The 26,637-nt window shown below is 35.5% G+C and overlaps 1 protein-coding gene across 1 annotated transcript in view; it reads left to right on the top strand.

The window, feature by feature from the left end:
- The window catches only part of HSD17B4 (hydroxysteroid 17-beta dehydrogenase 4), an 81,350-nt gene that overhangs the window by 33,751 nt on the left and 20,962 nt on the right, over positions 1 to 26,637 (top strand). Inside the window, exons 12-20 of the mRNA NM_001081901.1 lie at positions 436 to 539; positions 1,930 to 2,163; positions 4,777 to 4,828; positions 9,598 to 9,669; positions 11,604 to 11,707; positions 14,550 to 14,615; positions 21,970 to 22,039; positions 22,639 to 22,745; positions 23,854 to 23,940. Of these exons, the coding sequence (NP_001075370.1) occupies positions 436 to 539; positions 1,930 to 2,163; positions 4,777 to 4,828; positions 9,598 to 9,669; positions 11,604 to 11,707; positions 14,550 to 14,615; positions 21,970 to 22,039; positions 22,639 to 22,745; positions 23,854 to 23,940 (896 nt within the window). The remainder of the gene's footprint in view (positions 1 to 435; positions 540 to 1,929; positions 2,164 to 4,776; positions 4,829 to 9,597; positions 9,670 to 11,603; positions 11,708 to 14,549; positions 14,616 to 21,969; positions 22,040 to 22,638; positions 22,746 to 23,853; positions 23,941 to 26,637) is intronic.

Here is a 26,637-nt window from a genome sequence, read left to right as displayed (position 1 = left end):
TGGTCACAGGTGAGTGCAGCAATCAGTTAGTTCCTAGCCTAAAGAAAGATGCTTAATCCTTAAAGAAATGCCAGCATTGGGAGGGGGAGGGAAGTCAGTTACAGGAGGTTACCAGACTAGCACAATAAAATGCAGATTTAAGTCCATGCCTTTGGTATTGACTAAGAGTTTCTAGAGAGAAGGTCATCTCCTTTCTTCTTCCTGGTACAGAGAGGGAGGCACCTTTACAGATAGAGATTTACCTTGCAAATGTAAATGTGTCCTAACAAAGGGCAAGTTCCATTCCTCAGAGCCTCCTTCCCTGTCCCAGTTTATCAAAAGCAATCAGCCTCAAATAATCCTGATGCCTAAGAGACATATCTTGGGGTGGCCAATTCCCGGTCCCCACACTTTTCTTAGTCATATCTTTAACAAAAGCATTATTATTATTTGTAGAATCAACTGGCGGTATAATTGGACTTGTAAGTAAAATGGATTCCAATGGAGGAGTTTCAACAAATCATACCAGTCATGCGGCATCAACGGCCACATCAGGATTTGTAAGCGGGGGGGGGGAAAAAGCCTAAAGCTGTGCCTTCTGTGGAGATTTTCTATTTTTTTGTTTCTTTTTTTTTCATTTCTCTTTTTTCATACAAAAAATTATTTTCCAAGCTATTAATTATTAATTTATTGTTAAATAGGAAAGATATGACTATAAGACTTCTCATAAAATATGTACTAAATGTTTATAAATTTGAACATAAGGCTAAAATATTAAATGTAACCTTTTCTCTTCTTCAGTATAATTAGACGTGTCTGGTTTTTTTTTGGAGTATTATTGATAATCCTACTTTAGTTACTAATATTTTATAAAAGACTGTTTATTTTAGTGCCTCTTCTGAGTCATTTCTTTTAAGGGAAATGATAGATTGTATTTTGCAAATATTTCAACATGGCTGCAAGTAAAAAGCCTCCCATTGTGTCAGAAATTCTAGTAGAGTTGGGGTTATAGCTCATCTGAAGTTTGCTGATACTGTCTCCTGTACGTATCCTTTAAAAAAAACATTGTAGGGCAGACATAGTGACAAAATTAACAATCTAATTAACCCTGAGAATATTATCAGTTTATAAATGTGATTTTGCTTTAGAATAGGGGTTGGCAACTTTCAGTAATAGGCCAAATCGTAAATATTTTAGCAATGATGGACCACATACTGTTTCTGTCACATATTCTTCCTGGTTTTCTTTTTTTTAACTACCTTTAAAAATGTAAAAACCCTTCTTAGCTCTCAGCCGTTGTTTGCCAACTCCTGCTTTAGAATGAAAGTGATTGAAAATTGGACATTATTCTTTTATAACCTAATATATGCTTCACACATATGCTGGGCATATCATCACTAAAAAGAAAAATACAATATCCGATTAGATAAAGGACATTCCTAAGAAGGAACTTCAAGTAAAATCTCACTTTAAAACCATTATAAGGCAGTCTAATTTACAAGCATTAAGCAGTGTTTTGCTCATCTGTTGCAGTAAATTTTATACAATAGATTTTATATGGCAATGCACTATCCCTGTTTATAATAAATTCATTATTTTTTGTGTTTTTCAGTAGCTAATAGTTGCTGAATTAATAGGGCTTTCCACCATTGGAGATAGGAAAATTGAAAATGAGACATACTATCTGTAAGCAAGAAGCAAGCGATAAAATTAAGTACTTATATGTAAATGATTCCTTTCCCACACATTATCTAATTGATTTCTATTAAAAAAATCAAATATAATGAAACAATTATGATACTCCATCAAATTCACTAAAATGACATTCTGTTCACTTCTTTTCAAAAGCAAAACTAGGTATATAAGCAGTTAGTGGTTTTGAAAAGTTAAAACCTTACAGATTTGACAAAAATATCAGGGAAAAAATTATTTTCTACAATTGTCCCACAGGTTGGAGCTATTGGCCAGAAACTTCCTTCATTTTCTTCCACTTATACGGAACTGGAAGCTATTATGTATGCCCTTGGAGTGGGAGCATCAATCAAGGAACCAAAAGATATGAAATTTATTTATGAAGGAAGTTCTGATTTCTCCTGTTTGCCTACCTTTGGAGTTATTACAGCTCAGAAATCTATGCTTGGAGAATTAGCACAGATTCCTGGGCTTTCACTCGACTTTGCGAAGGTGTGTATAATAAGCAAACTTTATTTTGCTTTTCTTCTGTTTCTTTAAATATGATTGATAAATGTCACATCCTTTATATGTGTATGTGTGTATTAATAAAATAGTTTTTATTGGTTGATTCAGGAATAAAGATTTAGCCTATCTTTTGATTTTTCTTTTTAAGAGTAAGAGAAGAAGAGAGTTGAAAGGGCAAGCAAAAAGAAAACAACAATTATGTACAGTCCCGTAACCCTAGCATTGTGTTATTAATTTCCTCTCTACCATTTACTTGCTGTTTGACCAAGGGCAAATAACTTCTCCAACCTCCAGTTTCCTTATCTATAAAATGCATATGATAATCTTTACCTGATAATATTGGTGAAGGAGCAAGCCAGGTAATTATCTGGAGGAAGAGTATTTGAGGCAGAGAGAAAAAGTATAAAAGGCCCTGAGGTAGGTGCACACTTGGCTTGTTTTTGAAACAGCTAAGAGGCCAGTATAGCTGTAAAGTAAGCAAGGGGGCAGTGGTAGGAGAAGCGGGCCTTGAATGAAGGTATTGTAAGGATTTTGGGTTATATTCTGATTAACATGGGAGGCCATTTGTAGTGCTTTGAACTGAGGAGTGGTATGATCTGGCTATGATCGCTCATAGGCACATTTTTGCTACTGTATGGAGAATAGATTATATGGGAGCCAAGTACAGAAGCAGGGAAGCTGCTTAGGAGTCCATTAGAGTAATTCTGGCAAAAGGCTGGATAGGTGGGGAAAGAAAGAGGAGTCAAGGGTGAAGGTTTTTAGTCAAGACAACTGGGATGATGTATATGCATATATATATTATTTATAATTATATAAAATATACTTAATATGTGCAATAGTTACATATGACATATTACTATGTATAATAAAATAGATATATTGCATATATATATTATTTATAATTATATAAAATATACTTAATATGTGCAATAGTTACATATGACATATTACTATGTATAATAAAATAGATATATATAGTTACTTTAAGATGGGAATGATCAGGAATTGGTTTCAGATGCCTATTGCACATTCAAATGGAGATATAAAGGGGGCAGTTGAGTATATGAGTCTGGAGTTTTGGGGAGAGGTCCAACTGGGTTTCTGAGCATTAAAGTGATATTTAAAGACATGAGACTTGATGAAATCTCCTAATATGTGAGTGTAGGTAGGGAAGAGCCTGAGTTTAGGGGCCCTGCAGTGTTTAGAGGTTGAAGAGATGAGGAGGAATTAGTAAGAAAGACTGAGAAGGAATAGCTGGTAAGGTATGAGGAATATCAGGAGAATGTGGTATTTGAGAAGCAAAGTGAATACATTGTTTCAAGAAGGAAGGAGTGAACAACTATGCGAGAGCTTTTGAGGTGGTGTAGATTTTATTTCCACGAGTAAGGTTCAGGCTGTGAGCCCAGTGATAATTGTTGACTCCTAGAGCTGCGAGCTGATTTCTGCGACCTTGGCTGATTGTAGAACCCATTCGCTGGAGGGTTGGTTAGCCCACTGCTGCTCTCAATTTATGAGAACTTATTTTATTAGAGTGTTTGATGAAGTTGAGAGGGAGGTGAGAAATATGTGCCAAGCAGTTTGTTGTTTGAGTCACTCTCCCATGGTATTTGCTGCAAACAGTTCTTCTGTTTGGATAACGTTAAGTGCAAACAATTAAAGCAAATGTTTTAAAATTCTCTCTCTGAGTTGGAAGGAGTTGGAAATCATGAATGGTGTTAAAAATCTGTGGCCAGGAGTGATAACCACCTTAGAATTTGAATGCCAGTCTTCCCAACCTCGAGTTTCCAGGCCATTTGACACAGTGAGGCAGTCCTTCACGGGTCTTCCTATCACGTTCCGCCGCACCTGCCTTCTGCTTTTTTTCCTTCTGGGTGCTGAGGAAGACTGGGAATTAAGCTGTCCCATGGCAGTGGAGTGTGGTCATTTGGACATGTGGGTCGGGTTTTGTTTTTCCTGTTCTATTGGGTTTTGTTTTTCCTGTTCTATTGTTTTCCTACATGTATTTGTATATTCTTGTTTCGATACATTGAGGTTAAGTGGCTATGAAGTTACACAGTGCACTTAGTATCTATCTTTGTAGATAATTTACAAAATGTCATACTGAGGAAATGTTGATATTGATAGTGCTGTTACCTTGAAGGTGGTTGTAAGGTTTATCTTTGTATTTTGGTGAGTTGTTTGTATTTGGTATGTGGGACTTGAAATTACTAGCACTGGCCAATTTGTTCAGTTTCATTCAACAGATATTGATTTGGTACCCAGTATGTTCCAGGCACAGTGATAAGCACTAGAAGTATAGCACAGTTTAGTGTCCCCATTGGCAAATAATCCATAATTATCAGTCAACCAGGATGTATGACTGACAAGGAAGAACACAAATATAAGATATCTTCTCTGTTGATAGTCTTTAGATTGGAAGACTGATTGTTTCTGAATCATATGATTAAGAAATAGAAGCCAAACCGAGGCAGATAATTTGGGGGAAGGAGTGATGTGAGCATGTGGACAGTAAAATGTCACTTCTGATTAGCAATATACACAGGCAGACCCTGTGGAAAAAGAAAGTCAGCTAATAAAATTTTACTTACCTTAACATAGGTTCTTCATGGAGAGCAATACTTGGAGTTATATAAGCCACTTCCCAGAACGGGTGAGTTCTTCATACACTGTTTCCATAATCATAGCATAGTTTCTTTTTCTGACTAACCTTCCAGACTGTCAGTGTGTTAAGATGGCATAGCGTGACCTAAATAAATCACATCACAAGTTATTTATGTGCATGTCAGCCATTAGAGTAGATTGATGTTAACTAGTACCTGTTTTGGTTTCCTTAAACTTTGTCTTTTAATAATCTTGTTTAACAAATTGCTTCAAAATACTAACAGTTTCTCTCTGTTGATGTCTGTGTTATTAACAACTGAAAGGAGCATTTTGTGTGCGTGTATTCTAAACTTAGTGATTGTGTATAATCACTTATGATTCTTATTAATATGATTCTTCATTCTTTTTTTTGGTATCTATATTAGTACTGTTTTCATAAAGTAGACAATGTTAAAAGATACAGAATTTCTTGTACTTAACTCTTTCCTGTTTTGTTTTAGAGTAAATAAAACCAAGTCTGCCTTAGGGATCAGTTTTATTTTTCTCAATAATATTTACTTGTTCAGTAAAGCTTCTCTTTTTATTCTTTCACTATAATTTGGTATATTTGTTTGTTTCACTACTCTGATAGCAGAATATTGTCTAATTATATAGTGGCCATAGAAGGTGGTAAAAAAAAAAAAAGTGTTTATCATGTGACATTATATAACAGAGGTCAGCAAGTAGCTAGAATCCTACTTTATTTTTTTCCTGTATCTTTTTATTTTACTAAAAAAATTATGAAATTCACATTGCTTAAGGCTAAATAGCTTTATTTCAGTGTTAGTGTTACAACATAAGTTTCCACAGAACTCTTTTTTATCTGAGGCAGTGCACAGTGTGTGGTGACTGAGCATTCATCGGATATCCACTGGATACCTGCCACGTGCATGGCACAGTGTTCTGTTTCAGATAATTTTCTAACCTGGCTGCATATCAAAATTGCCTATTATTACATTATATTGTATCACCTCTTATTTGAATAAAATATGGATTCTGGATCCCAACCTTGGAGATTTTGTGTGTATGCCTGTGTTGTGTGTATGTGCTCTGGTGGTGGCACTGGTGGCAGTGGTGGAGGCTAGGAAGCTCTCTATATGTTTTGTATGCAACCAGCCTAACGGGCATTCTTTTGGGAACCATTGTTATAAGGGAAGTATAAATGTTGTAAGATAGGTTTCTGCCTGTAGGGATTTTAAATCTGAAGAGAGAAATTAGGCATATACTCAAAAATGATTACAACCGAAAAGTGATACGAATAGGAAGGTGATAGAAAATACTTAATTTCTTGTACCTCCTTAGCTTCAAGTTATGGTGCTCATGAGGTAGTTCCTGTGCATTTTCTTTAAGTAAGTTTAAAGTTTATTCTCTAGTAAATATGAATATTCAGAATTTGAGGTACTTATGGTTTGGAACCTCTTTAAACTGCAGAAAACCAAGGTATGACTAATATTTATAAACTTTCCATAAAAACACACCAGTTGATACCTAGGACCTCAAGCATCAGGAGACTGATATCACCATCTCCGTATCTCTTAATGCCTCATTTGTTAGCTACAGTGGTACCATCATAGGCTGACTTATCCCTCCTTGTGGTAAAAAAATAAGCATTAGATGAAGTACAAGAAACCTAACAGCAGTACTTTATTTTCCATCATGAACCAGACATGTTCTAGTCCATGATGTGCTGGTCACTAGATTTGCTGGGTTCAAAAGTTTGATCTTTATTATGTTTCTACTTGATGTCTTTCTTAATTAGAATCACTTCTTTTTGAAGATAATTTCTATTATTAGGGCAAAACAATACTTTATTTCGTCTGGAAAGTGAGATTGATAATGTTAGCAGCCTTGATTCTCTTACAGGAAATATGTGATCATCAAATATTAGCATATGTAAATGTGCTTTTGAACAGTTAAGCATTATGCAAATATAATTATTATGCCAAATCCCCAAAATAGTACCCCATGGAGCTGTGGTGTTTTATTTTATTCTTTTGAGGGGGTTAGCCCTGAGCTAACATCTGGCTGCCAATCCTCCTCCTTTTTGCTGGGGAAGACTGGCCCTGAGCTAACATCCATCCCCATCTCCCTCTACTTTATATGTGGGACGCCTACCACAGCATGGCTTGATAAGGGGTGTGTAGGTCTGTGCCTGGGACCCGAACTGGTGAACCCTGGGCTGCCAAATCAGGGTGCGCACACTTAACTGCTACACCAAGGGCTGGCCCCTGGAGCTGTGATTTTGATTGTTAGGAAACATTTAACCTTTTTCTCCTTAAGTACTCATATTTAAGTAGATTTTTACCAAATTATAAAATAAGATGTACTCATTATAGAAAATTTGGAAATTATAGGAAAGTGTAGCAAGAAAACAATTGTCTGTAATTTTATTCACTGATTGAATATTTATTAAATATCTATTATGTGCTAGGCTGTCCACAAATGGCTGATAATATAACCAAAAAAAGACGTTTTATTTATTTATACAGAGCTTAGAGTCTGTCTAATGATGAATGGAGACGATGGGCAATGATAAACATTGTGTAATCCAGTATTATGGGAGAAGTGTAGGTTTGGCACAAGAGCACATAGGAAAGTCTCTAACCTGGAACTAAACTTGAGGGGTTGAGGAAGGCTTCTTGGTAGAAATGAAATCTAAACTGAGTTCTGAAATTAGGAGTTAAGCGTGTTAGGAGGAGATTGAAAAAATATTTCAGGCAAAGGAAACACTATATGCAAAAGTTTAGAAGTGAGGAAGAACGTTGGCTGTTAGGGGAACTGAAAATACTTCAAGCTTCTTTAAAGGTAAGTTGAGGAAGAAAGCAAGATATGAGAGCAGAGAAGTAAAAATGATCTTGAACAGGCTTGAAAGACAGGTGAAGAAGTTTGGATTTTATTTTAAAGGCAATAGATAGCCACTTAAGCAGTGTCAGCAGGAGAGAATTATGTGATCAAATGTGGATTCTAGAAAACATCAACTCTGGCTCATCTTTGTGGTGCTCCGATTATAAGGGAATGAGACAGAGGGAAGGAGATTTTGTGGGAGACTGTTGTAATAATCTAGGTTAGAGGCCGTACTTGATTGGATAGGATTACAGGCATGAAGATGGATCCAAGTGGAGGAGTTGTAGAGATGTGTAAGGAGTAGGCCCTGTTTGGTTGTATGTGGAGTTGATCATCTGGGGAGATCATCACCAATTTGTCAGTTATTTATTGATTGCTTGTTCAGTTCTGAGCATTCTGCTTGGGCTGTGAATAAATGGAGAACAGAAACAAATCTAGACTGCCCTCATGGAGCATATCATCTAGTTGTTGGGGATGGCAGCCAATAATCAAATGACCACACAAATAAACGTACAACTGCAACTACATACGGTAAGCATTACAGATGAAACATACACACCACTGTTAGAACTTAAAATAGAAGGATTTGACATAATCAGGCTGGTAAGGGAAGTGTTCTCTGAGGAACTGACAGGAGGAGAGATTTTAAAGAAAGATTTCACCTAGGTAAGAAGTTAGGCAAAGAGGGAAAGAATAGCGTTCCAGACAGTGCCAACATCCTGTGGAAAGATCCTAGAGATAAGGAGAAGCATGACTAAGGAGGAGCAAAGGAAGGCCAGGGTGGCTGGAGAGCCTGGTAGTGGTGATAGAGAATAGTATCACATAGATCACCTTAGGGAGTTTTATATTTATCCCAAGAGCCTTGAGAAGTGATGGAGCATGTTTTAAAGTTGGTCAGAGTGGATGTGCAGGTACCTAGTTAGAAGTCCGTTGTGGTAGTTCAAATGAAATGATGGTTGCTTAGACTAAGGTGGTAGTGAGGAGATGGAGAGAAATAGGTGGATCAGAGAGATATTTAGCAGGTGAAAGTGACAGAAATCTGGATCTCATCCTTGACTTCTCTTTTACCCTCTTTCATATCCAGACAGTTAGCAAGTTCTTGGGTTCTCTCCCTTCACTGCATCGAGAATTTCTATTTCTGTCCACCTCCACTTCCACTTCTTCATTTAGGCCACCATCACCTCTCACTTTCTAAATGTTCTCTCTGCCTCTATTCTTGCTCCCCTCAGGTCTGTTCACCCCACTGCAGCCGGAATGCTGTTTCCAGAATGCAAGTGTGTTTGTCACTTTCCTTTTAAAAACCCCAGATGGTTATCCATAGACTTTAGGATGAAGTCAAAAGCCTTTAGTGTAATCCAGCTTCTTTCAATCTCTGCATACTCCAGTCTTGCCACATATTTAGACTCTATTTTATGAGTTGGGGCGATAGTCAAGTTTTTGGCTTGGGCAGCAGTGTGGCTAGTACTATTCATTCATATAAGGAACAAAAGAGAAAAGCAGGTTTGAGCAAAAATAAATGAGTTCACCTTCAGACATTGGTAATCCATCAAGACATCACCAGTAAAATGATGGAAAGAAGAGTCCATAAAAGAACAGAGTGATTAGAAAGAAACAATGTCTCATTGAAGCTAGTAGAGTAGAGATTTGAGAAGGAATGGGGTAAATGGTATTGATTGTATGCTTAACAAATGTTTGTTGAATGATTGAAAATTACTTTTTAAAACCCAATTTATCAGAAATATTGATGTTTCAAATTTAGTCATTCAGATATTCTGATTGCTTTTAATTCAACGTTATATTGAAATTTATTTCAAGCTATAATTTTTTACTTTTGCTGCACATATACTGGAAATTTTGTTAAATTCTCTCATGTCTTACTATAATAACTTATGATCTTTAAAACTGTCTATTTATTTACTTTACTTTTCATTTTAGGAAAATTAAAATGTGAAGGGGTTGTTGCTGATATCCTAGATAAAGGATCCGGTGTAGTAATTCTTCTGGATGGTAACTCATTTCCAGTTCTTAAGTAATATTGTTAGATTGATAGACTTTGTATGTAACATAATACTTCACCATAGAAGTTGATCAGTAAGTTTGTATTTATCTTCCAATTGGTGAGAAAGCAAGATAAGCGTTCCATAAATTTATAAGCTCTTTTAGAAAATAAGGGAGGGAGAGCAGAAGGAGTAGATTTGGACAGGGGTGGGGAGGGTGGGGCATTTCAGGGGATTTGAGACAACATAACCAAAGCACCGAGGTGAGAAACATGCTGGTATAGAGAACAAAGAGGAGAATTATGCTTGCTAGAGTATGTTTTTGGCAGAGAGGAATACATAGATAGCCCTCAGTTGATAATTAGGCTATACTGTAGATAGTCTTTTTTATGTTAGCTCTTTGGAATTTGGTACATATTTGACCCCTCAATCATTCTTATAACTGGTAGTTAGGTTCCTGAGACCTTGCGCATTCAACCCCGTTGAATTCATAATGTGGTTTAAAACACCATAGCCACATTTTTTTGCAGTGGGAAAAAAGGTTATAGTAGTTTAATAGACATTGAAATACTAGTAATTTAACATAAGCTAAAGATAGAATGCTTGAAATTTGTTTATTTTAAAGTTTAAGAACAAGAAATAGGTATTGTCAAAAATTTTAGAGATAACAGTGGAAAGTTTAATATTGTCTGATATTTGGAATATCGGCTTTGTCACTCTTGTTCTAAATACATAGGAGGTTATACTGTATATGCTGTTTTGGAACTGCCTTATTTTTGCTTATTAATGTGTTGAGAACATTTTTGATGCTGTTAAATATTCTTCTACTACATTGTTTTTGTTAACTCAGTATTTCATCATATGTCTGTTCTCTCTCCTTTTCCTCTTCCTCATCTTCCTCTTCCTCCTCCTCCTCCTTTTTTAGATCTTTGTATTTTCTTGTCATTCCAGATGTTGGCCAACATGTGGCTGCAGTTCTCCCAGTTTCCTTTTATTCTTCTCACCATTCTGCCAAATGTAACATACCACAAAGCAGAAGCTCTGCAGTAGCTTTAGCTTTAGTTTTTACTATTCTCTCTTGACCTACTCCATTTATTTAACTATAGCTTGGTAATAGGTAATAATGTATTAGAATTTATAGATAAAGTATAGATGAAATTAGATATCCAATTTCTTGTGTAATAAAGATGAAAATCTTATTTTAAATACAAATTGCCATGGCGTTTCTTATTTTTTGTTGTATTTAGATTACAGTTCAAAATCATATTCCTAGTTTTCTAGAGCAGGAGATACAGATAATACTCAAACTCTGACTAGGAAATTAGTCAGTAGAAAGAGTGACAGCTGTCTTACCTTCATTCATTACTTGCTTATTCACTAACTTGCTGTCTCATGTCATTTATTCATTGATTCATTAATTTAATAAATATTTATTAGGTGTCTTTTCTGTCCTAGGTACTATTCTAATTGCTAGAAATATGATGGTGAGCAAAGCAGTCATGATCCTGCCCTCCTGAAGCTTATACCTTCATTATCACTTATTTCCTCTTTCATATTTCAGGCTCTTTTGAGCGCCTTGGCAGAGTGTTTGAAAGTTTGAGAGTGTGGTTACCTGCACTTGATAGTGGGATTATTTGAAATATTTGAGATAGAGAGAATTGAAGTATGAAAGGTGGTTGGGGAGGTTTAAGAAGAGGTGAGAGAAACTGCTATTTCATAGACAAGACAGGATTTGGGAAGATCTCTTCTCTCTGCCTTCCAGAGACTGCCAGTGAATGAATAAAATGAATGCTTTGTAACCCAAAAGTTGGCATCTTTAAATTACAAAACCTTCTAGGAATTGGATTTTGTTTTTGAAACTTTTAGAGGAATTATTCGTCGTATATTGGTTAACTAGTCATGTCTTTTGATGTAACTTTACTTTTTCTCTCATTGACTTTTCAGTTTATTCTTATTCTGGAAACGAACTTCTGTGTTATAATCAGTTCTCACTCTTCCTTGTTGGCTCTGGAGGCTTTGGTGGAAAACGGACGTCAGACAAAATGAAGGTAGGCTATGCCTTTGTAAGGAAAATATGTGTGGCTAAAGATCTTTATCTGTTTTTTGAATTTACCATATTACCATATGTGAAATTTCATAGAGGAGAGCCTCAGTAATCCACAGTTTTTTGAATCAGAATTGGTTCCTTGGATTTGAAGTGCTGATTATGTTTGTTTTAATATATAACATATGTTATATATAAAGAAGTCTGGCTGAGATAAGTATAATATACCTGATATAATTATGGGAATATTTTCACTTTCTTATATAAACTTTGTAGCACCCAAAAGTCTTTAGAAAAACCTAGCATATACAGGTGATCCTTGTATAAATTAAAATCTTCATTCATTAAGTAACTTAAGCATTTCTCTTGTGTAAGACAATTCTAATTACTCTTTAGCTCTCAAATTCTATCTAAAAACATATTTTTCCTAAAAATATTTTATAACTTGGATTTTACACTGATTTTACCTGACCTTTGCCTCTAATTTATTTGAGTTAAGATTATACTGTAATAAATATTTTTCTGGAGTAAATAAAGTATTACTTAAAGAAGTATTGAGAGACTACTTCTGGAATGATGGTGTGAGGAGTTCCTTCGACCCTCTCCCCAGTGAAATAATCGTAATTGGTAAAAATTATAAATATTTAAAGTCTCTGGGAATTGTCATAAGGGTATATAGCAAATGAAGAAATATTTATTCAAGAAAATCTGTATCTTGGTAAGAACAGTGAGAATCTATGGCATTTGAGCCACAATTGTCTCCTTCCTCCCTCTTCCAGTGATTCAGCATGACAGAAACTCCACTCTAGGCATGTATAGCCAAAAAGACAGGATCCCTCTGCCCCCAGCTCCCAGAATAGGGCCACACTATATTCTTAGGAGGAGCAGGTCATAGTTTTTCTTATTCTCCAACCAGCTTGTATTGCAGAAGTGCTATTCTGGGTAAAAGGGCTAGGAGTTATGGGGCTCTCTTCCTCCGCCCAGCCCCTACTTATAGGGTGGAAACTCTGTTCTACCCATGGTAGGCTGAGAATACTGGGCTTGTTCACTCTTGCCTCAGCTTGCTCATAGGATGGGGGTTACAAGCTGGGAGAAGCAAACTGAAAAGACCAGAAGCTACTATCCCTGACCAGCACCCTATTATAAAGTGCGGATGTCACTTGGAGAGAAGTGGGCCACTATCCTTGTCCCCATCTCTGCTGCAGAGGTGCAGAAGTTTTGCCCAGGAGGCAAGTCAGGCTGTAATGATAGAGAGCTCTGAAGCTCTTTCCAAGGAAATTGACTTGTTTTGGAATGGAGTATTTGGAAGTTCAAAAGTAAGAGTGCACTCAAAAACAAGATTACTTTCGTGATAATCAAGAGGAGGCTGGTAGCTCCATGAGAGCAGTAAGCTAAACTAGTCCAACTAGAAGTTTACTAGAGAGAAAGAGCCCTCATGGGATCATAACACATCTCAAAGGCTGCCGTTAAAGACTACCCCTGCAAAGAGGCCTGACTTTAATTGGATCAGACTGTGGAGCAATCTATGCCCCAGGGCATTGTTGAACATTATAGAGCAATTGTCTGGCAATTAGTGGAGCCTAACAGCTGGGTATAATACCAAATGAGGCAGACAGTTTAACAGAGAGATGAGAAAGAGAGGGGCACAGAGAGCCCTGCTATAACCATGGTCATCCCAGGGTGGCTGCGCGCTTGCCCAAGGCTGCCTCTCTGAGGAGCAACATCAGAGGCTGCACACTGTGGGGGAAATAGACTTAACTAAAGTAGTCCAGCCAAGTCACCACACAAACAAGTTAACAGTAACAACCCCTGGAAGGGGAAGGGGGATCAGTATCTAGAGTTACTACAATATATTATCTAAAATGTCTGATTATCAACAAAAAATTACAAAGACCTGAAAGGAATGGGAGAGCATGATTCATAGACAGGAAAACAAAACAAAACAGGCAACAGAAACTGCCTTTGAGAGGACATAACAAACAAAGACTTCAAAGTAGCTATTGTAAATATGTTCCAAGAACTAAAGGAAATCGTGGTTAAAGAACTAAGGGAAAGTATGATGACAATGACTCATTAAATAGAGAAAATAAATAAATAGAAATTATAAAAAAGATCCAAATAGAAGTTCTGGAGCTGAAGGTATAATAACTAAAATGAAGAATTTACTGGAGGGGCTCAATAGTACATTTGAACTATCAGAAGAAAGAATAAAAAGGCTTGAAGGTTGATTTATCTATTTATTTATCTGTCTATGTCTGTCTGAAGAACAGAGAGAAAAAAAGAAAAAGAATGAAGAGCCTCAGAAAAATGCGGGATACCATTAAGTATACCAGCATTCATGTAGTAGGATTATCAGAAAGAGAGGAGAGAAAGCAGCAGAAAAAATAATTGAAGGAATAATGGCTTTGATGAAAAACACATCCAAGAAGCTTAACTACCTCCAAATATGATATAAATGCAGAGATCCACACCCTTAGTAAAGTGCATTTAAAGATTAAATAAATTTAGATGTGAATTGTTTTTCTAATCTTGTAGTTATTATCATCTTTTGCATTGGGAAAAGAGCCTTTACCTTTTTCTCCTTTGTGGCCTGGAGAATAGATCTGATTATATAATTCCTTTCATTAAACAGAGTCATTTCAGGAAAATCATAATCTTGATAAAGCCAGCAGTTATGAAATTTTAAATGTCATTATCTCCTGAGCATAAAATATTTAAAAAATACTTTTTATTCAACTTGCAGCTTTTATGATATTGAAACATAGGTCTTTCTCAAATACCAGTTTGGGTAAAGAGAATACCAATGACTTTGTTAGTATTTAACATATAACATTTTTTGATTTCAGGTAGCGGTAGCCGTACCTAACAGACCTCCTGATGCTATACTTACAGACACCACCTCACTTAATCAGGTAAGATTGTATTTTCAAGAAGTGATAAAGCTGTTGACTGCTGACACTTTTAAATTTATAACTCAGATAGCCTATAATTTTGTGAGTCCAAAATTAGTGGCTATGTCTTTCAGCATATTAAAAATAATGACATATTTCTGTGGTTGGAATTCATTCTTTCTAAATTTTTACTTACCAGGTTTTTTCTCCATTAGGTATCAAAAGAAAATATCAAATGGCTTTTCATTAGTCAATTCAAAAAGCATCATGCTATGTTGGCAATGGAGTGCTTGCCCTAAAGAGACTGCCTAGCTTAGTGGTGAAGAATTTCATGAAAGCCTCAGAAGGCAGGATAAAAAGAATTAAAAGGCAAATTTTAATCATCCTTTCTCTATTGGGAAAGAAAGCTGAGTACATGGCTTGGAAACAGATTATTATTTGCTAACTTTAGTAGACAGGCAAAATAAAGCATCTTAGAAGAGGTAGGTGATTTAATATTTTATTTAGCATAAATAATTTGTTTTCTGATGAAGGAGATAAAATACCCTATCAGTTAACAAATTCTTTGAGCATGCAAAGACTTAAGAAACAAAAGGTAACCAGAAAGATGAGAAAAGCAACTTTGTTTTTGAGAGATGTAAAGATATAAAGATTTTTTCTCTACTAACCATGCAGATACAGAACAGAGTAAGTAAAGCTCCAGAGTTATGCTGTGAGTGACCAGGTAACGACAGCAAATTATTCATAAAGTTTACTTAATTTTTGATGCTAATTTTGATATGCTTGATATGAGAACTTATGCAGGATTTGTTTACTGGAAAATAGATATAATTTCCTGAGCCAGAAAGACTTAAGATTGGTACATATTAAGTGTATTTTTTTCTGCACTATATAATTGAGTGACGGAAAGAACAATACTTTTTTCCTCAGATTAGTTTTTTGCCTTTGAATGTTTTTCCCATCCCCGTTTCTTATCAATTTCTTAAGAATCCACCCATATTTATGTTTAATTAAAGCTTCATAATGAAATTAATTTTATTAGGGTGCTAAAGAACAGAAAAGGCTTCACGGTTTCATGGTTCAGAAAACCCAACAATGCTCCTTTATTATTCTGGGGTTACTGAAATAATAAAATGTATCTGCTGTAGATAAGAAAAGCTGAATAGTTTCCAAGGCTTGGATTTCTACATTAAGTAGAGAGAATTTCTTTCTTTTACTCTTCTTCAGATAAATAGAACTTTTTGTTAGCTTTTAGCAGAGTTGACTGTTTTGCTGTGCAACGAAGGACAGTTTTTAAGTTAACAGATATTTTTTGTATAAATAATGGGCACTCATCCTTTGACAGAGGTTCCTGACTCTTTTGTATCATATGGCTGTTTGAGAATATGATGAAAGCTACCTACTATTTGTTCAAAAAACATTTTGTATAAAACTTTGCATAAATTTCAGGGGATTTGTGGGCTGTGTTCAGCTGGATCTGTGCTATAGGAGATACAAATCTGGAAGAAATGTGGTCTGTTGTCAAAGAGCTGGAAGGACACTCGGATACTCAAGATGTAGATGTCTGAATAACTAGGGCACCTATTCCAAACAACGAATTATTAAGTACAAGGCTTGGAATTATAGAGTGAGTACTGTAGACTTTCAGAGAAGGGATGCTCATTAGGAAATGATATATGGGAGGGTTTGTTAGAAAAGATGGGACTTAGCTGAACTAAAATGGTGTGTAGGTTCTGTCTTACCAGAGTTGCAGGGCTTGCAGTGTTGCCAGGAAGGGGATAGGAAGTAATGATAGCAGACTGGAAGAGAGAAGAGCCTGATGAGTGTACAAGGAGTAAGAATGACAGTGTTCACGTTGGAGAGTACGGGGAGATGATTGTGGATGGGCAAATCTTTAAGGAGAAGTGAAAATAAGGAAAAAATTATGCCATTATAGCATGAACTTTGTGCTAGGTATTGTGACTTTTTAATCAGTAAGGGAACTGGCAACCATATTTTTACCTCTGCCAATATCACTCCTGGGATATTCTGTTTATCATGTCTTTAGGAGAATTTCTTCCTCTTTAAATTGGTATGACATTACAAGTGTACTTTATAGTTTTTCATAATAAATAGGAAATTCATCCCCAATAATCAAGGAAGATCAAAGAATGAATAGGTATCAGATGTCAGGCTTTGCATTTGGGGAGAACAAAAACAAAAATCTGTGGTTTCCCCAGATACATATCTTATACTATTTATTCTAACAATTATGATTTTAGCTATCATCATTACTAAATAAAGTAAATTTTTGGCATATTGGTTATACTATCTATTAAAATAGAATACTTTATTAAATTGCCATGTGTATTATAAGTACTGCCTGTTTTTTGTCTTTTTTGTGGGTGTGTGAGGAAGATGGGCCCTGAGCTAACGTCTGTGCCAGTCTTCCTCTATTTTGTATGTGGGACGCTGCCACAGCATGATGAGTGTGATGAGTGGTGTGTAGATCCGCTCCCAGCATCCGAACCTGCAAACTCCAGGCTGCCAAAGCAGAGTGCGTGAACTTAACCACTAGGGCACTGGGTTGGCCCCTGGCTGTTTTGTTGTGAAACAATGATTTATTATTTTTGGAGACTCTGTGGGTTGACTGAATGGTCCTTCTGCTACAAATGGTGTTGGCTATCACTCATGTAGCTGTTCTGAGAGGGTGACTGGACAGGACTGGAAGGCTAAGATGGCTTCTTTCACAAGTTGAGGACCTTAGTGCTGGCTGTTGGCTGGGGTGTCTCTAATCTTGTCCACATGGCCTCTTCCTTCGTGTGGTGTCTCATCTTCCAGGGCCTTTCTGTATGGCCCTCAAGGGGACTTCTATTTAGATTTCTGTAGTTCTTTTCTGTGTAGCTTATTCCTCTTTAGTACATACATGTCCCAGCTGCACAGTCTCGCAGAACTTTGATCTTCACCTCTTTCACTCATTGAGACTGTTTTGCTCTGTTTGGGTTTTCCTTCTTGCATGGCAGTCTGGAAAGTGCTGTCAGGCAGAAAGCTGTGGCAGTTGTAGAGTTCATCTTGTTTGTTTCTCTTCTGTCAAGAATCACAATCCCATACTACCTACTGTCTAGTGCCTAAGAACAGTATCTCCTTCCCCACTCAAAAAAAAAATTTTTTTTTTTTAGTTGTTTTCAGTGGAAGAGTAAGTCCACCCCAGTTACTCCATCATGGCCAGAAGTGGATGTCCTACACCTTTGTATATGCCCTTAGTACCTCATTTTCTGATTTATTACTATCTGGTTTTTCAGTTTTTTATTGCTGTCCTTTGTTTTCTACTTGCTTCTTGTATATCAAAGAGCCTATTTTATTTTCTTGTTTCTCTCTCCCTTACTGTTCCAATTTTTTGGGATGCATTAATTTTACTTTTTCAGGACATTTAATGTTTATGTATTATTCTTACACTCTCTTCCACATCTTTGTTTTAGTCTTAGATTTGCAATTGAATCTATTAGTTCTTTTGCCAAAGGTTCCCCCATCATCTCCTGGTTGGTTGAAATTCCTCCTGTAGTAGGTTCCCCAAGAAGGGCTCGTGTCTATGGTATTCCTTTGGTTCATATGTATTTAGGACTTTTTCTATGCCCTAGACTTGAAGGACAGCTTGGCTGGATATGAAATCTTGAGTTTCTTAAAAATGGTGTTCCATTGTTACCATGCTTTGTATGTTGCTTTTGAGGAGTCTGATACCAGTCTAATTATCTTCCTCTGAGTTACTTGATCTTTATTCTTGAGGCTCTTAGGATTTTTTTCTTTATCTTTAAAGTCTGATAGTTTTACTAGGATATGTCTCAGTGTTGCTCATTCCAGCTTGGTTTTCCCATGTAACTCATGGGCCTTTTTAAAATGTATATTCAGATCTTCTTTTATTTTCAAAAAGTTTTCTAGGATTATAATTTTAAGTATTAGTTCTCATTCGTTGTTTTGTTTTTCTTTCAAGTACTCCAGTCATATACACTGGGTCTTTTTCTGTCTGCCTTTCAACTACTTTCTTTCTGTTCTTCTTTCTTGATCTCATTTCCATTCTCTTGGTTCTTTTCCTCCCTTTTTTCTATGCCCCTTATTAAATTTTTGTGGGGCTATGTTCTCTTTTGGGCATCTTATAATTTAGTCTTTATTTCTGATATGATTTTGATTTTTTCCTTCCAGTTCTTTGCTGGGTTTAATCATATCTTACTTCAGTTCTTCATGTTTGTTGTCCATTTATATTCTAGTTTTTGAATTTCAGATTCAGGATGTTTGTTTCATATCCTCAAATGCTTGAATATTGTGTTATAGTTTTCTTCTGATTGGTAGTTGTTTTGTTTGGGGGAAATTTGGTTTATTATAATGTTTTGTTTCTTATTTTCTCTTTTGGTTTTATAGTACAGATGACCATTACATACCTATATGCATTTTATGGGTAATGTCGGTAGTTTGGGATGGTTTACAAGATTCGCTCTTCAAGGAATTCAAGATTTCCCTATTGTCAGTGTAGCAAAGTGCGTTTTCTTTAATGGATGGCTTTTTGGAGTAGGGCACTGTAGGCAGGTGTTTTATTAAAACAAATTATTCTTAGTTCTCTTTGTCTTGCAGGATCATAAATTTCCCCTCTTGCTTTTTTTTCCCTTCACTATTGGGTCTTCAAAGGGGATGTCTTTGTTTTATCCTCTTCTCCCTTAGAAGTATTGCGTTTCTGGGACTGCCTTTTAAGGCCTGTACATCTGTACTTCTTTTCTCTGTAGTCGGTGTTCTAATCTTCCAGGATTTTTCTCCTTAAGTTGGACTTTCTCTCTCTAGAAGCGTTTTCTTTCTTTTGCTCTTCTCTTTTTCATGTTCTGCTTCTGCACTCTCCTCCCCACCCGCCCTCCTGCCTCTCTCTCTACGGTAGCTTTGAGAGGGTGCTTGGAAGATATCTCTTTTAGAAATTGGTGTTTATTTTTCTAATTGCAGGAATTTGAGTTTGAGGTGTTCTCTGTCTTCTAGTTACACTGTAGGCCTGGGATCTGTCTAATTGTGTTTGTTCTTCTTGTTGATCTGTGTGCTTGTTTGAAGGATGTGAAGATTTGGGAAGCACTGATTCCTGAGCCTTTTTATTTGACATTTAGTTTAACTTAATGGCACGATTTTTAAAAATAAAATTAAGAACTAATTTACTTGTATGTAGAGCCTCCCACTCACATGTAATACACCAGTAAGACAATATATAGCTATTTTTCTTAGTTGGCTGTGTTTGGGTTTGTATGAAGTTTAGTGATTTTTATATCTAGGCAGAAATGAAACAAGACAAGAACTTTTAGCTTTCCTTCTGAAATATGGAAGTCCTTTAAAATATTCAGAAAATGTCTTGACAGCCTTCCTTTTTATTTGGAGAACAATTATTTTGCATTATGATTGAATTTAGTTAAATATCCAATCAATTGACTTTAGTCATTTCTCATGATGGATCTTTCTTTTCGTCTTTGCTAACTATGCTGTCTGTAGGAAGCAGTGCTTTCATTGAAATAATATGAAATTTTTCATATTCCTTTAGTATGATTTCTTTAGAAGAGTTGTTTCTTTTCATTTATAAAAATGATATCAGAGAGATAGGAATACTGGTACTAATCCTAAAAACTTGGTTGCCTTATACTGTTGCTAAAATCTTTTAAAACAACAATAATAGCATACATTTGTTGAGGTATAAATATTTATCAAGGATAATGCTTTGTAAGAGGTTTATTAACATCTCAGTTTTTTAAATGAAAAAATTGAGGCTTAGGGTGATAAAGAAACTTGCCCATTAATGGCAGAACTGGATTTGAACAGGTCTGTCGGGTGCCAAAGCCCATGATTTATCATGCATTTGACAACTTTCCCTTCAGGCCCTGAAATGTATCTTTTCTTTCATTTGTATGAAACATGAGGATGTATATTTGCCTGATGTTTTATTGGTTTGTAAAGTACTTTTTGAAATTATCATTTAATCCTCCAACGTCTTCTACAGAATCTTGCAAGTCACCACTATTTGATAGTTGTTGATTTGATTTAGTTATTTTTAGATGATGTATTCTGGGAAAAAATATTGAGTCATTGAAAAAAATGAATAATTTATAGAACTATCATATGGGGTAATGGGGAAGGGAAAAAGCTTATTAAATTTGTACAAAGCATATTAAAAAGGAAATGGCATTTTCCTATGAATTATAGACAGTGTTATTTTCTATAAATAAAATTCGTTAAAAAGAATAATCAATAATTAAAAATAACAAAAAAACAGTAATTAAGAAAGTCAGATATGCTGACATGGCTAGTCCTTACACAACATTTTAATAGTCATGGAAAGAAGCTTAACGTACCAACTGGTGAGAAAGGGAAGAAGTCTTGAGGCAGATCCATAGGGCTCTCAAATTAATTTACAGATATTTTAAATGCTTACTCTTAGCTGTTTTGTGAATTTCTCCCCTTCAGAACTGGAAAGTATACTCTCTAGTTTGAACAAAGGAAAATTTAAATGCTGGAAAGTATGGTGACTTTTTTTTTCTATTATCTATATCTTTCTGCCTCATTTAAGTAAAGAAGTGATCTGAAAATCTAGAATAAGCAGAAATTTAATCTTAATGGCAAGCTATCGGTCTGTTTTCTTGCTGGATGAGCTGATGCTGAGGATTTAGTGTACCTGGAGAATGAAAGTTTGTGAGAAGTCTTTGATGTTTATATGTCTAGTATTGTGTGGCTTCAATTTAAGACACTCTGTTAAGAAAGTTGGCATAAATTTTACTTGGACAGAAGAAGCTGTAAACATTTACCTTATCTTCATTGTGGTTTTTTTTAAAGATTTTATTTTTTTCCTTTTTCTCCACAAAGCCCCCTGGTACATAGTTGTGTATTTTTAGTTGTGGGTCTTTCTAGTTGTGGCATGCAGGACACTGCCCCAGCATGGCTTGATGAGCGGTGCCATGTCCGTGCCCAGGGTCTGAACCCGAGAAACCCTAGGCCACTGAAGCAGAGTGCACAAACCCAACCACTTGGCCATGGGGCCGGCCCCTTCATTGTGTTTTAATGAGAGTAGATTGATGGATTCCTTTTTGTGAATTTCTCTTTAGGTAGTGGTGACCAGGGTTATACTCACATGTAGTTCTTGGCTCCCCTTCCTGTTATTTGACAGTCCTCCTCTGCTTCTCAACTGATTCCAGTGGCAGGTGTTACAAAAAGCATTTGATTTACAGTTAATATTTTTTTGTTAGAAATAGTTATTTTTAATCAAAGCTTCAATTAGGTACATTATGATGCATTTATTATATAATTACAAGTCATATTTCCTGTTTTTCTTTTAATGTATTCTAAGAAAACACTGAGTGGAGTTGCTTTTATAATTCTTTCTCCACAGGCTGCTTTGTACCGCCTCAGTGGAGACTGGAATCCCTTACACATTGATCCTAACTTCTCTAGCTTAGCAGGTGAGTTGCTAATATTATGTATCAATGAAAAATACTAGCTCAGTCATCTAAATAATGCTTAAAGACATTACTACTTATGACTCGTAGTTTGAGTAACATTTTAAAAATAGTTCTCTCCTAATACATTTATACAAAGGATATGGAAAAGTAGGAAGTAGTGTTCATAAAATGGTGCATGAAATTCAGATTATGGTGGAAGGAAGCTCCTGCTAGTGCAGGGTCTAGGATAGGACGATGGGGTTGGATGTCTGAGTTATCATTAGAGGAGAGAGCAAGGAACTGAAAGGTTAGGGAAGATCATCTACGTACACGGATATTGAAATGACCACAGATGCTTGCATAGTTGCAACCAAAGCTAAACAAAACAATTCTTTGTGTTCCCAGATCACTAACATTCTTTTTTTTCTTTCTTTGTTTATTTCATAATTTTCTCCCAGGAAGTATTATTAATAAAATATTTTCCATGTTTCTTAAAATAGATTGTATAATTCTTGCTAATGCAGTTTAAAGATTTATTTTTGAAATCTTGAATTAACTATTCTTGGTTTTTAATCATGACATGTGCCCATATCTGACTAAATTCTTTCTCTTTCTTTTAGGTTTTGACAAGCCAATATTACATGGATTGTGTACATTTGGATTTTCTGCCAGGCATGTTTTACAGCAGTTTGCAGATCACGATGTGTCAAGATTCAAGGCAATTAAGGTATATGTATATTACTGCATAATTTGAACGTCACTTCCTTTTTTTGTATTTTAAAGAAGAAAAGTTTTAGTGACTTCATTTAAAATAAGTACTGTACTGAAGCAATATATATTTTTATTATTTCATTGACTCGGCAATCAGCATATTTTCTTTTGTAGTTATAAACACCTCTATTACCCGTGCATCGTGAAGGATATCATGCACAGTTATAATGCTAACAGGTTGATTGGATTGCTTTATATATTATTAGCACCATACATATATCAGCATGTGCTTTAACAAAAACTCAAGATTTATCTTTAAAAAAATTTTTTTTTACTGTTTTGTAATTTGCCTTACTTTAATTGAAATTAAGTGGCTGCATTTGAACTCTAATAAATATATACCTATATCAATATGATGTACATACTGATTTTAGCTTTTGTATTTTAAGATGGTTTCATCCATTATAAATTACAAAGAAAACTATCTCTGCGCACAGTATCTTTGCATAAGTGTAAGTCAAGAGAGATACACTAAAAAAAAGTTTGAGAGTGTCAGATCACTCCAAATGGTTTTATGAGTTTGTGCTCCACACAGTAATGAAAATGCATTCTGTGATTCCTTGCCTATGATAACACTGATTATTCTCATGTTTTTCATTTTATTATAACTATCTTTTACAATAATATGTACACAGAACAAATAAAATAGTATAGAAAATTATGAAATAAAAAGTGGAATTATTTTGTCCTATATACCCACCCCAGATCTTAATCCCTAGAATTAAATAGTGCCAGCTTTAACTGCTGCTTTTAAGTTGTTCTGATGGTTACCTGTAGAATTCGACTTAATATGATTGTGCTTCAGTTTCTTGACTTGTCAAGCTTAAGCCTTATTTATTGACTCAATACTTTGAAAGACAAAGAATTAGCTCATACCAACTATATCCTTTCTCTACTAATTTTATTATATTATTATTTTTGCTCCTTTATGAATTTATATATATTTAAACCTCTATTTTCTTCCTTTTATACTCTCCAGTCTCCCTCTGAATTTTTTTCTGCGCAAGTAGAAAAGTTTTATTTTAAAACATTTTTAACTCCCATACTCATTTTTTTTTTTAAAGGCTCGTTTTGCAAAACCAGTATATCCAGGACAAACTCTACAAACTGAGATGTGGAAGGAAGGAAATAGAATCCATTTCCAAACCAAGGTATGAATAAAGTAGTTCGAGGTACTTTGTTTTGTTACCCTCTTCACCAGACCCTCTAATTATGTTTCATCTTAGCATTCTTTTGGTTAATACTGTGGACATGAGACAAAACCTAGAAAATTTTTTTTTAAGTCAGTGGTAACTTTTAATTGAAAATAAAATGTCTACATACCTTGTTTTTTATTTTCTCTTTTATTCTCTAATAAGTTGGTGCTTGTCTACATAGCAGTGGCACAGCTATTCTGAAAACCCAACCAACCATATCTTTTTGGCTCAACCAGTCAGTCAAGTTGTCAAAATATAATCTTCAGGAAATTAAAGGTGTGACCCTCAGACAGATATAAAATGAAAACATGACAAAAATTTATTTAATTCTTTAGTGAGGAGGCTAGCAAGATGATAAAACTGGTTCCCAAGAGAATTAGAGGGACCAGCCTGGTGGTGTAGTGGTTAAGTTTGTGTGTTCCTGCTTGCATGACCTGGGGTTCACAGGTTTGGATCCTGGGCACGGACCTACACACTGCTCGTCAAGCCATGCTGTGGCAGCATTCCACATACAAAATAGAGGAAGACTGGCACAGATGTTACCTCAGGGACAATCTTCCTCACACACACAAAAAAGAGAGAATTAGAAGGACAGTGTTTATATAGTCCTACAGGAAAGGCATTCTAAAATACTTTTGCTGAGTTAGAGACAAAACTGGTTAATATCTTACAGAGCAATAAAATCATATCCGTTATGGTTATCTTTTCTTTTGGTCAGAAATTGTGTGCCTCTTGATCGCACAAAAATCCTCAAATTAATATCTTATATCAGAGCCTGGGCCTAATTAATAGAAAGTGATGGGACAAAATTATATTTCCCTATAGAATTAAGTAATTTTTGGTTGAGGCTCTTAGCTGTGCTCCAGTAAAATACTAAAAAGACCTGCAATCATCCTTTTATTTGTAAGTTTTTTAAAGGTATGTTTTGTTCACACAGTTGACCAAGCTGATACTTTTTGGCGTGCTCATTTTGCACTACACAGATTGTTTGTCTTGGGCAGTTTAAACACCACCAACAATAATCACAGCTTCCAGTTGTTGAGTACCTGTAAGCAGGCTGTATCATTATCTCTAACATGCGTAATAACTCTACATTTAATATAAGAAAATCGAGGTTCGGGGCTCCTAAATAACCTGTGCGTGGTCACACACAAAGTGGTGGAGCTGAGGTAGAAATTGAGGTCTGCCTGTCTCACAGCTTGGATCCCAGGGCCCTAACTCTTTTTTACTGTGTCATGATGTCTTTCATAAATAAATAACCCTGCAGAACTCTTGTTTGTGAGGTTGCCTTACTTCTTATTACTTCTTGCTGCTTGCAATATCATTCTCCTGCTTAATTTATGCAAACTTTATTTCAGTTTCGAATTCCTCCGTCTTTTAGGCTTCAGTTTGAGCTCTCCCTTGCCCGTAGAGGCAGTCCCTTGCCTCTCCCCTTTCCCCACCCGTACAAAGATGCATATTGGCTCTCTCCGAAATCCTCTTACAATTAATATTTGTGACGCATGTTCTGGAGCCCTATTATTTTCTAATTATTTCATGTAAGTTTTATTTTTTGAATAAGGTCATGAACTCTAAAGGTGTTAAGGACCATGACTGCATTACAGGTTTTTATTTTTCTATGATTCTAGTGGTGAACAGTATAGAAATACTTTCTATGGATTCAAATTTAAAGAGTTGAAAATAATTTAATATGTAAATATGATACATTCTTGCCACTTTGATAAATTCTAAGCATGTCTTCTTATCTATTCAGTATATTGGCTATTTTTTCCTCCAGTTATTAGATGTATTCTTTCCTATTAGTTATATAGAGGGATGCTTCCTCGCTCCCTCAATGTCTCCTTCCTCCCCGCCTTCCTTCCTTTCTTCCTTGCTTCATGTTATATTTTAAGAAACGTTTTAAACTAATGTTCCAAGTGATATGCTTGGCTTGGTTACAAGAAAGTAATTTACTAAAGTGTACTGTATTTTCTTCATAAATTGTCGCTTTCCATGCTTTTCACTGTACATAATTTGAAATAAAATGAACAAGTTGTTTGAAGGATCTTTTTTTCTGTGTGATGGGAAGTATTCAAGCGAGAGTGATCTTGATTGTTAAAAATCAATCTTTAATAAATGCTACCTTAATTTTTAGACACTATCCTCTGCTCTTGTAGCAATACCATAATTTTATGAAAGAATAGCCATTGGAATAATTTTAGATGAAGTATTAGGAATTAGAATTCGAGTTCATTTAATGAGTATTTTGATAAAACACTGTTTAAGCATTTATTTTATGCTTCTATACACTTCCTGTTTGAAATAATTGTAAGTATTTCTTTAAAAAGACTGCTGTGGTCTGTTCCTAGCCAATTTTATTCTATATTAACAGAGCAAATGCACTTTGAGTAGCAGGACCTCATGTGGATATTGTGCCTTTCCTTTTACTATAGAAGAATTTATCAGTTCTCACCCTGGCTCCCCATTAGATGCACTTATGTTAAAAAAAAAAAATCCCTGAAAAATACTGATGCCCAGGCTCCACCCCAGACCGTTTAGATTGGAGTTTTTGGAGGGGGCCTGATCATAAATAAAAGGTCTCCAGTTGATTGTACAGTTAGGGTTAATAGCAATTGTATTAAATGAGTAAGCCTTCATGTTCGTTCATCTTGA

This window comes from Equus caballus, chromosome 14, assembly GCF_041296265.1.
Source record: "Equus caballus isolate H_3958 breed thoroughbred chromosome 14, TB-T2T, whole genome shotgun sequence".
Classification (NCBI taxonomy): domain Eukaryota; kingdom Metazoa; phylum Chordata; class Mammalia; order Perissodactyla; family Equidae; genus Equus; species Equus caballus.
This window is presented reverse-complemented; position numbering and strand designations above follow the sequence as displayed.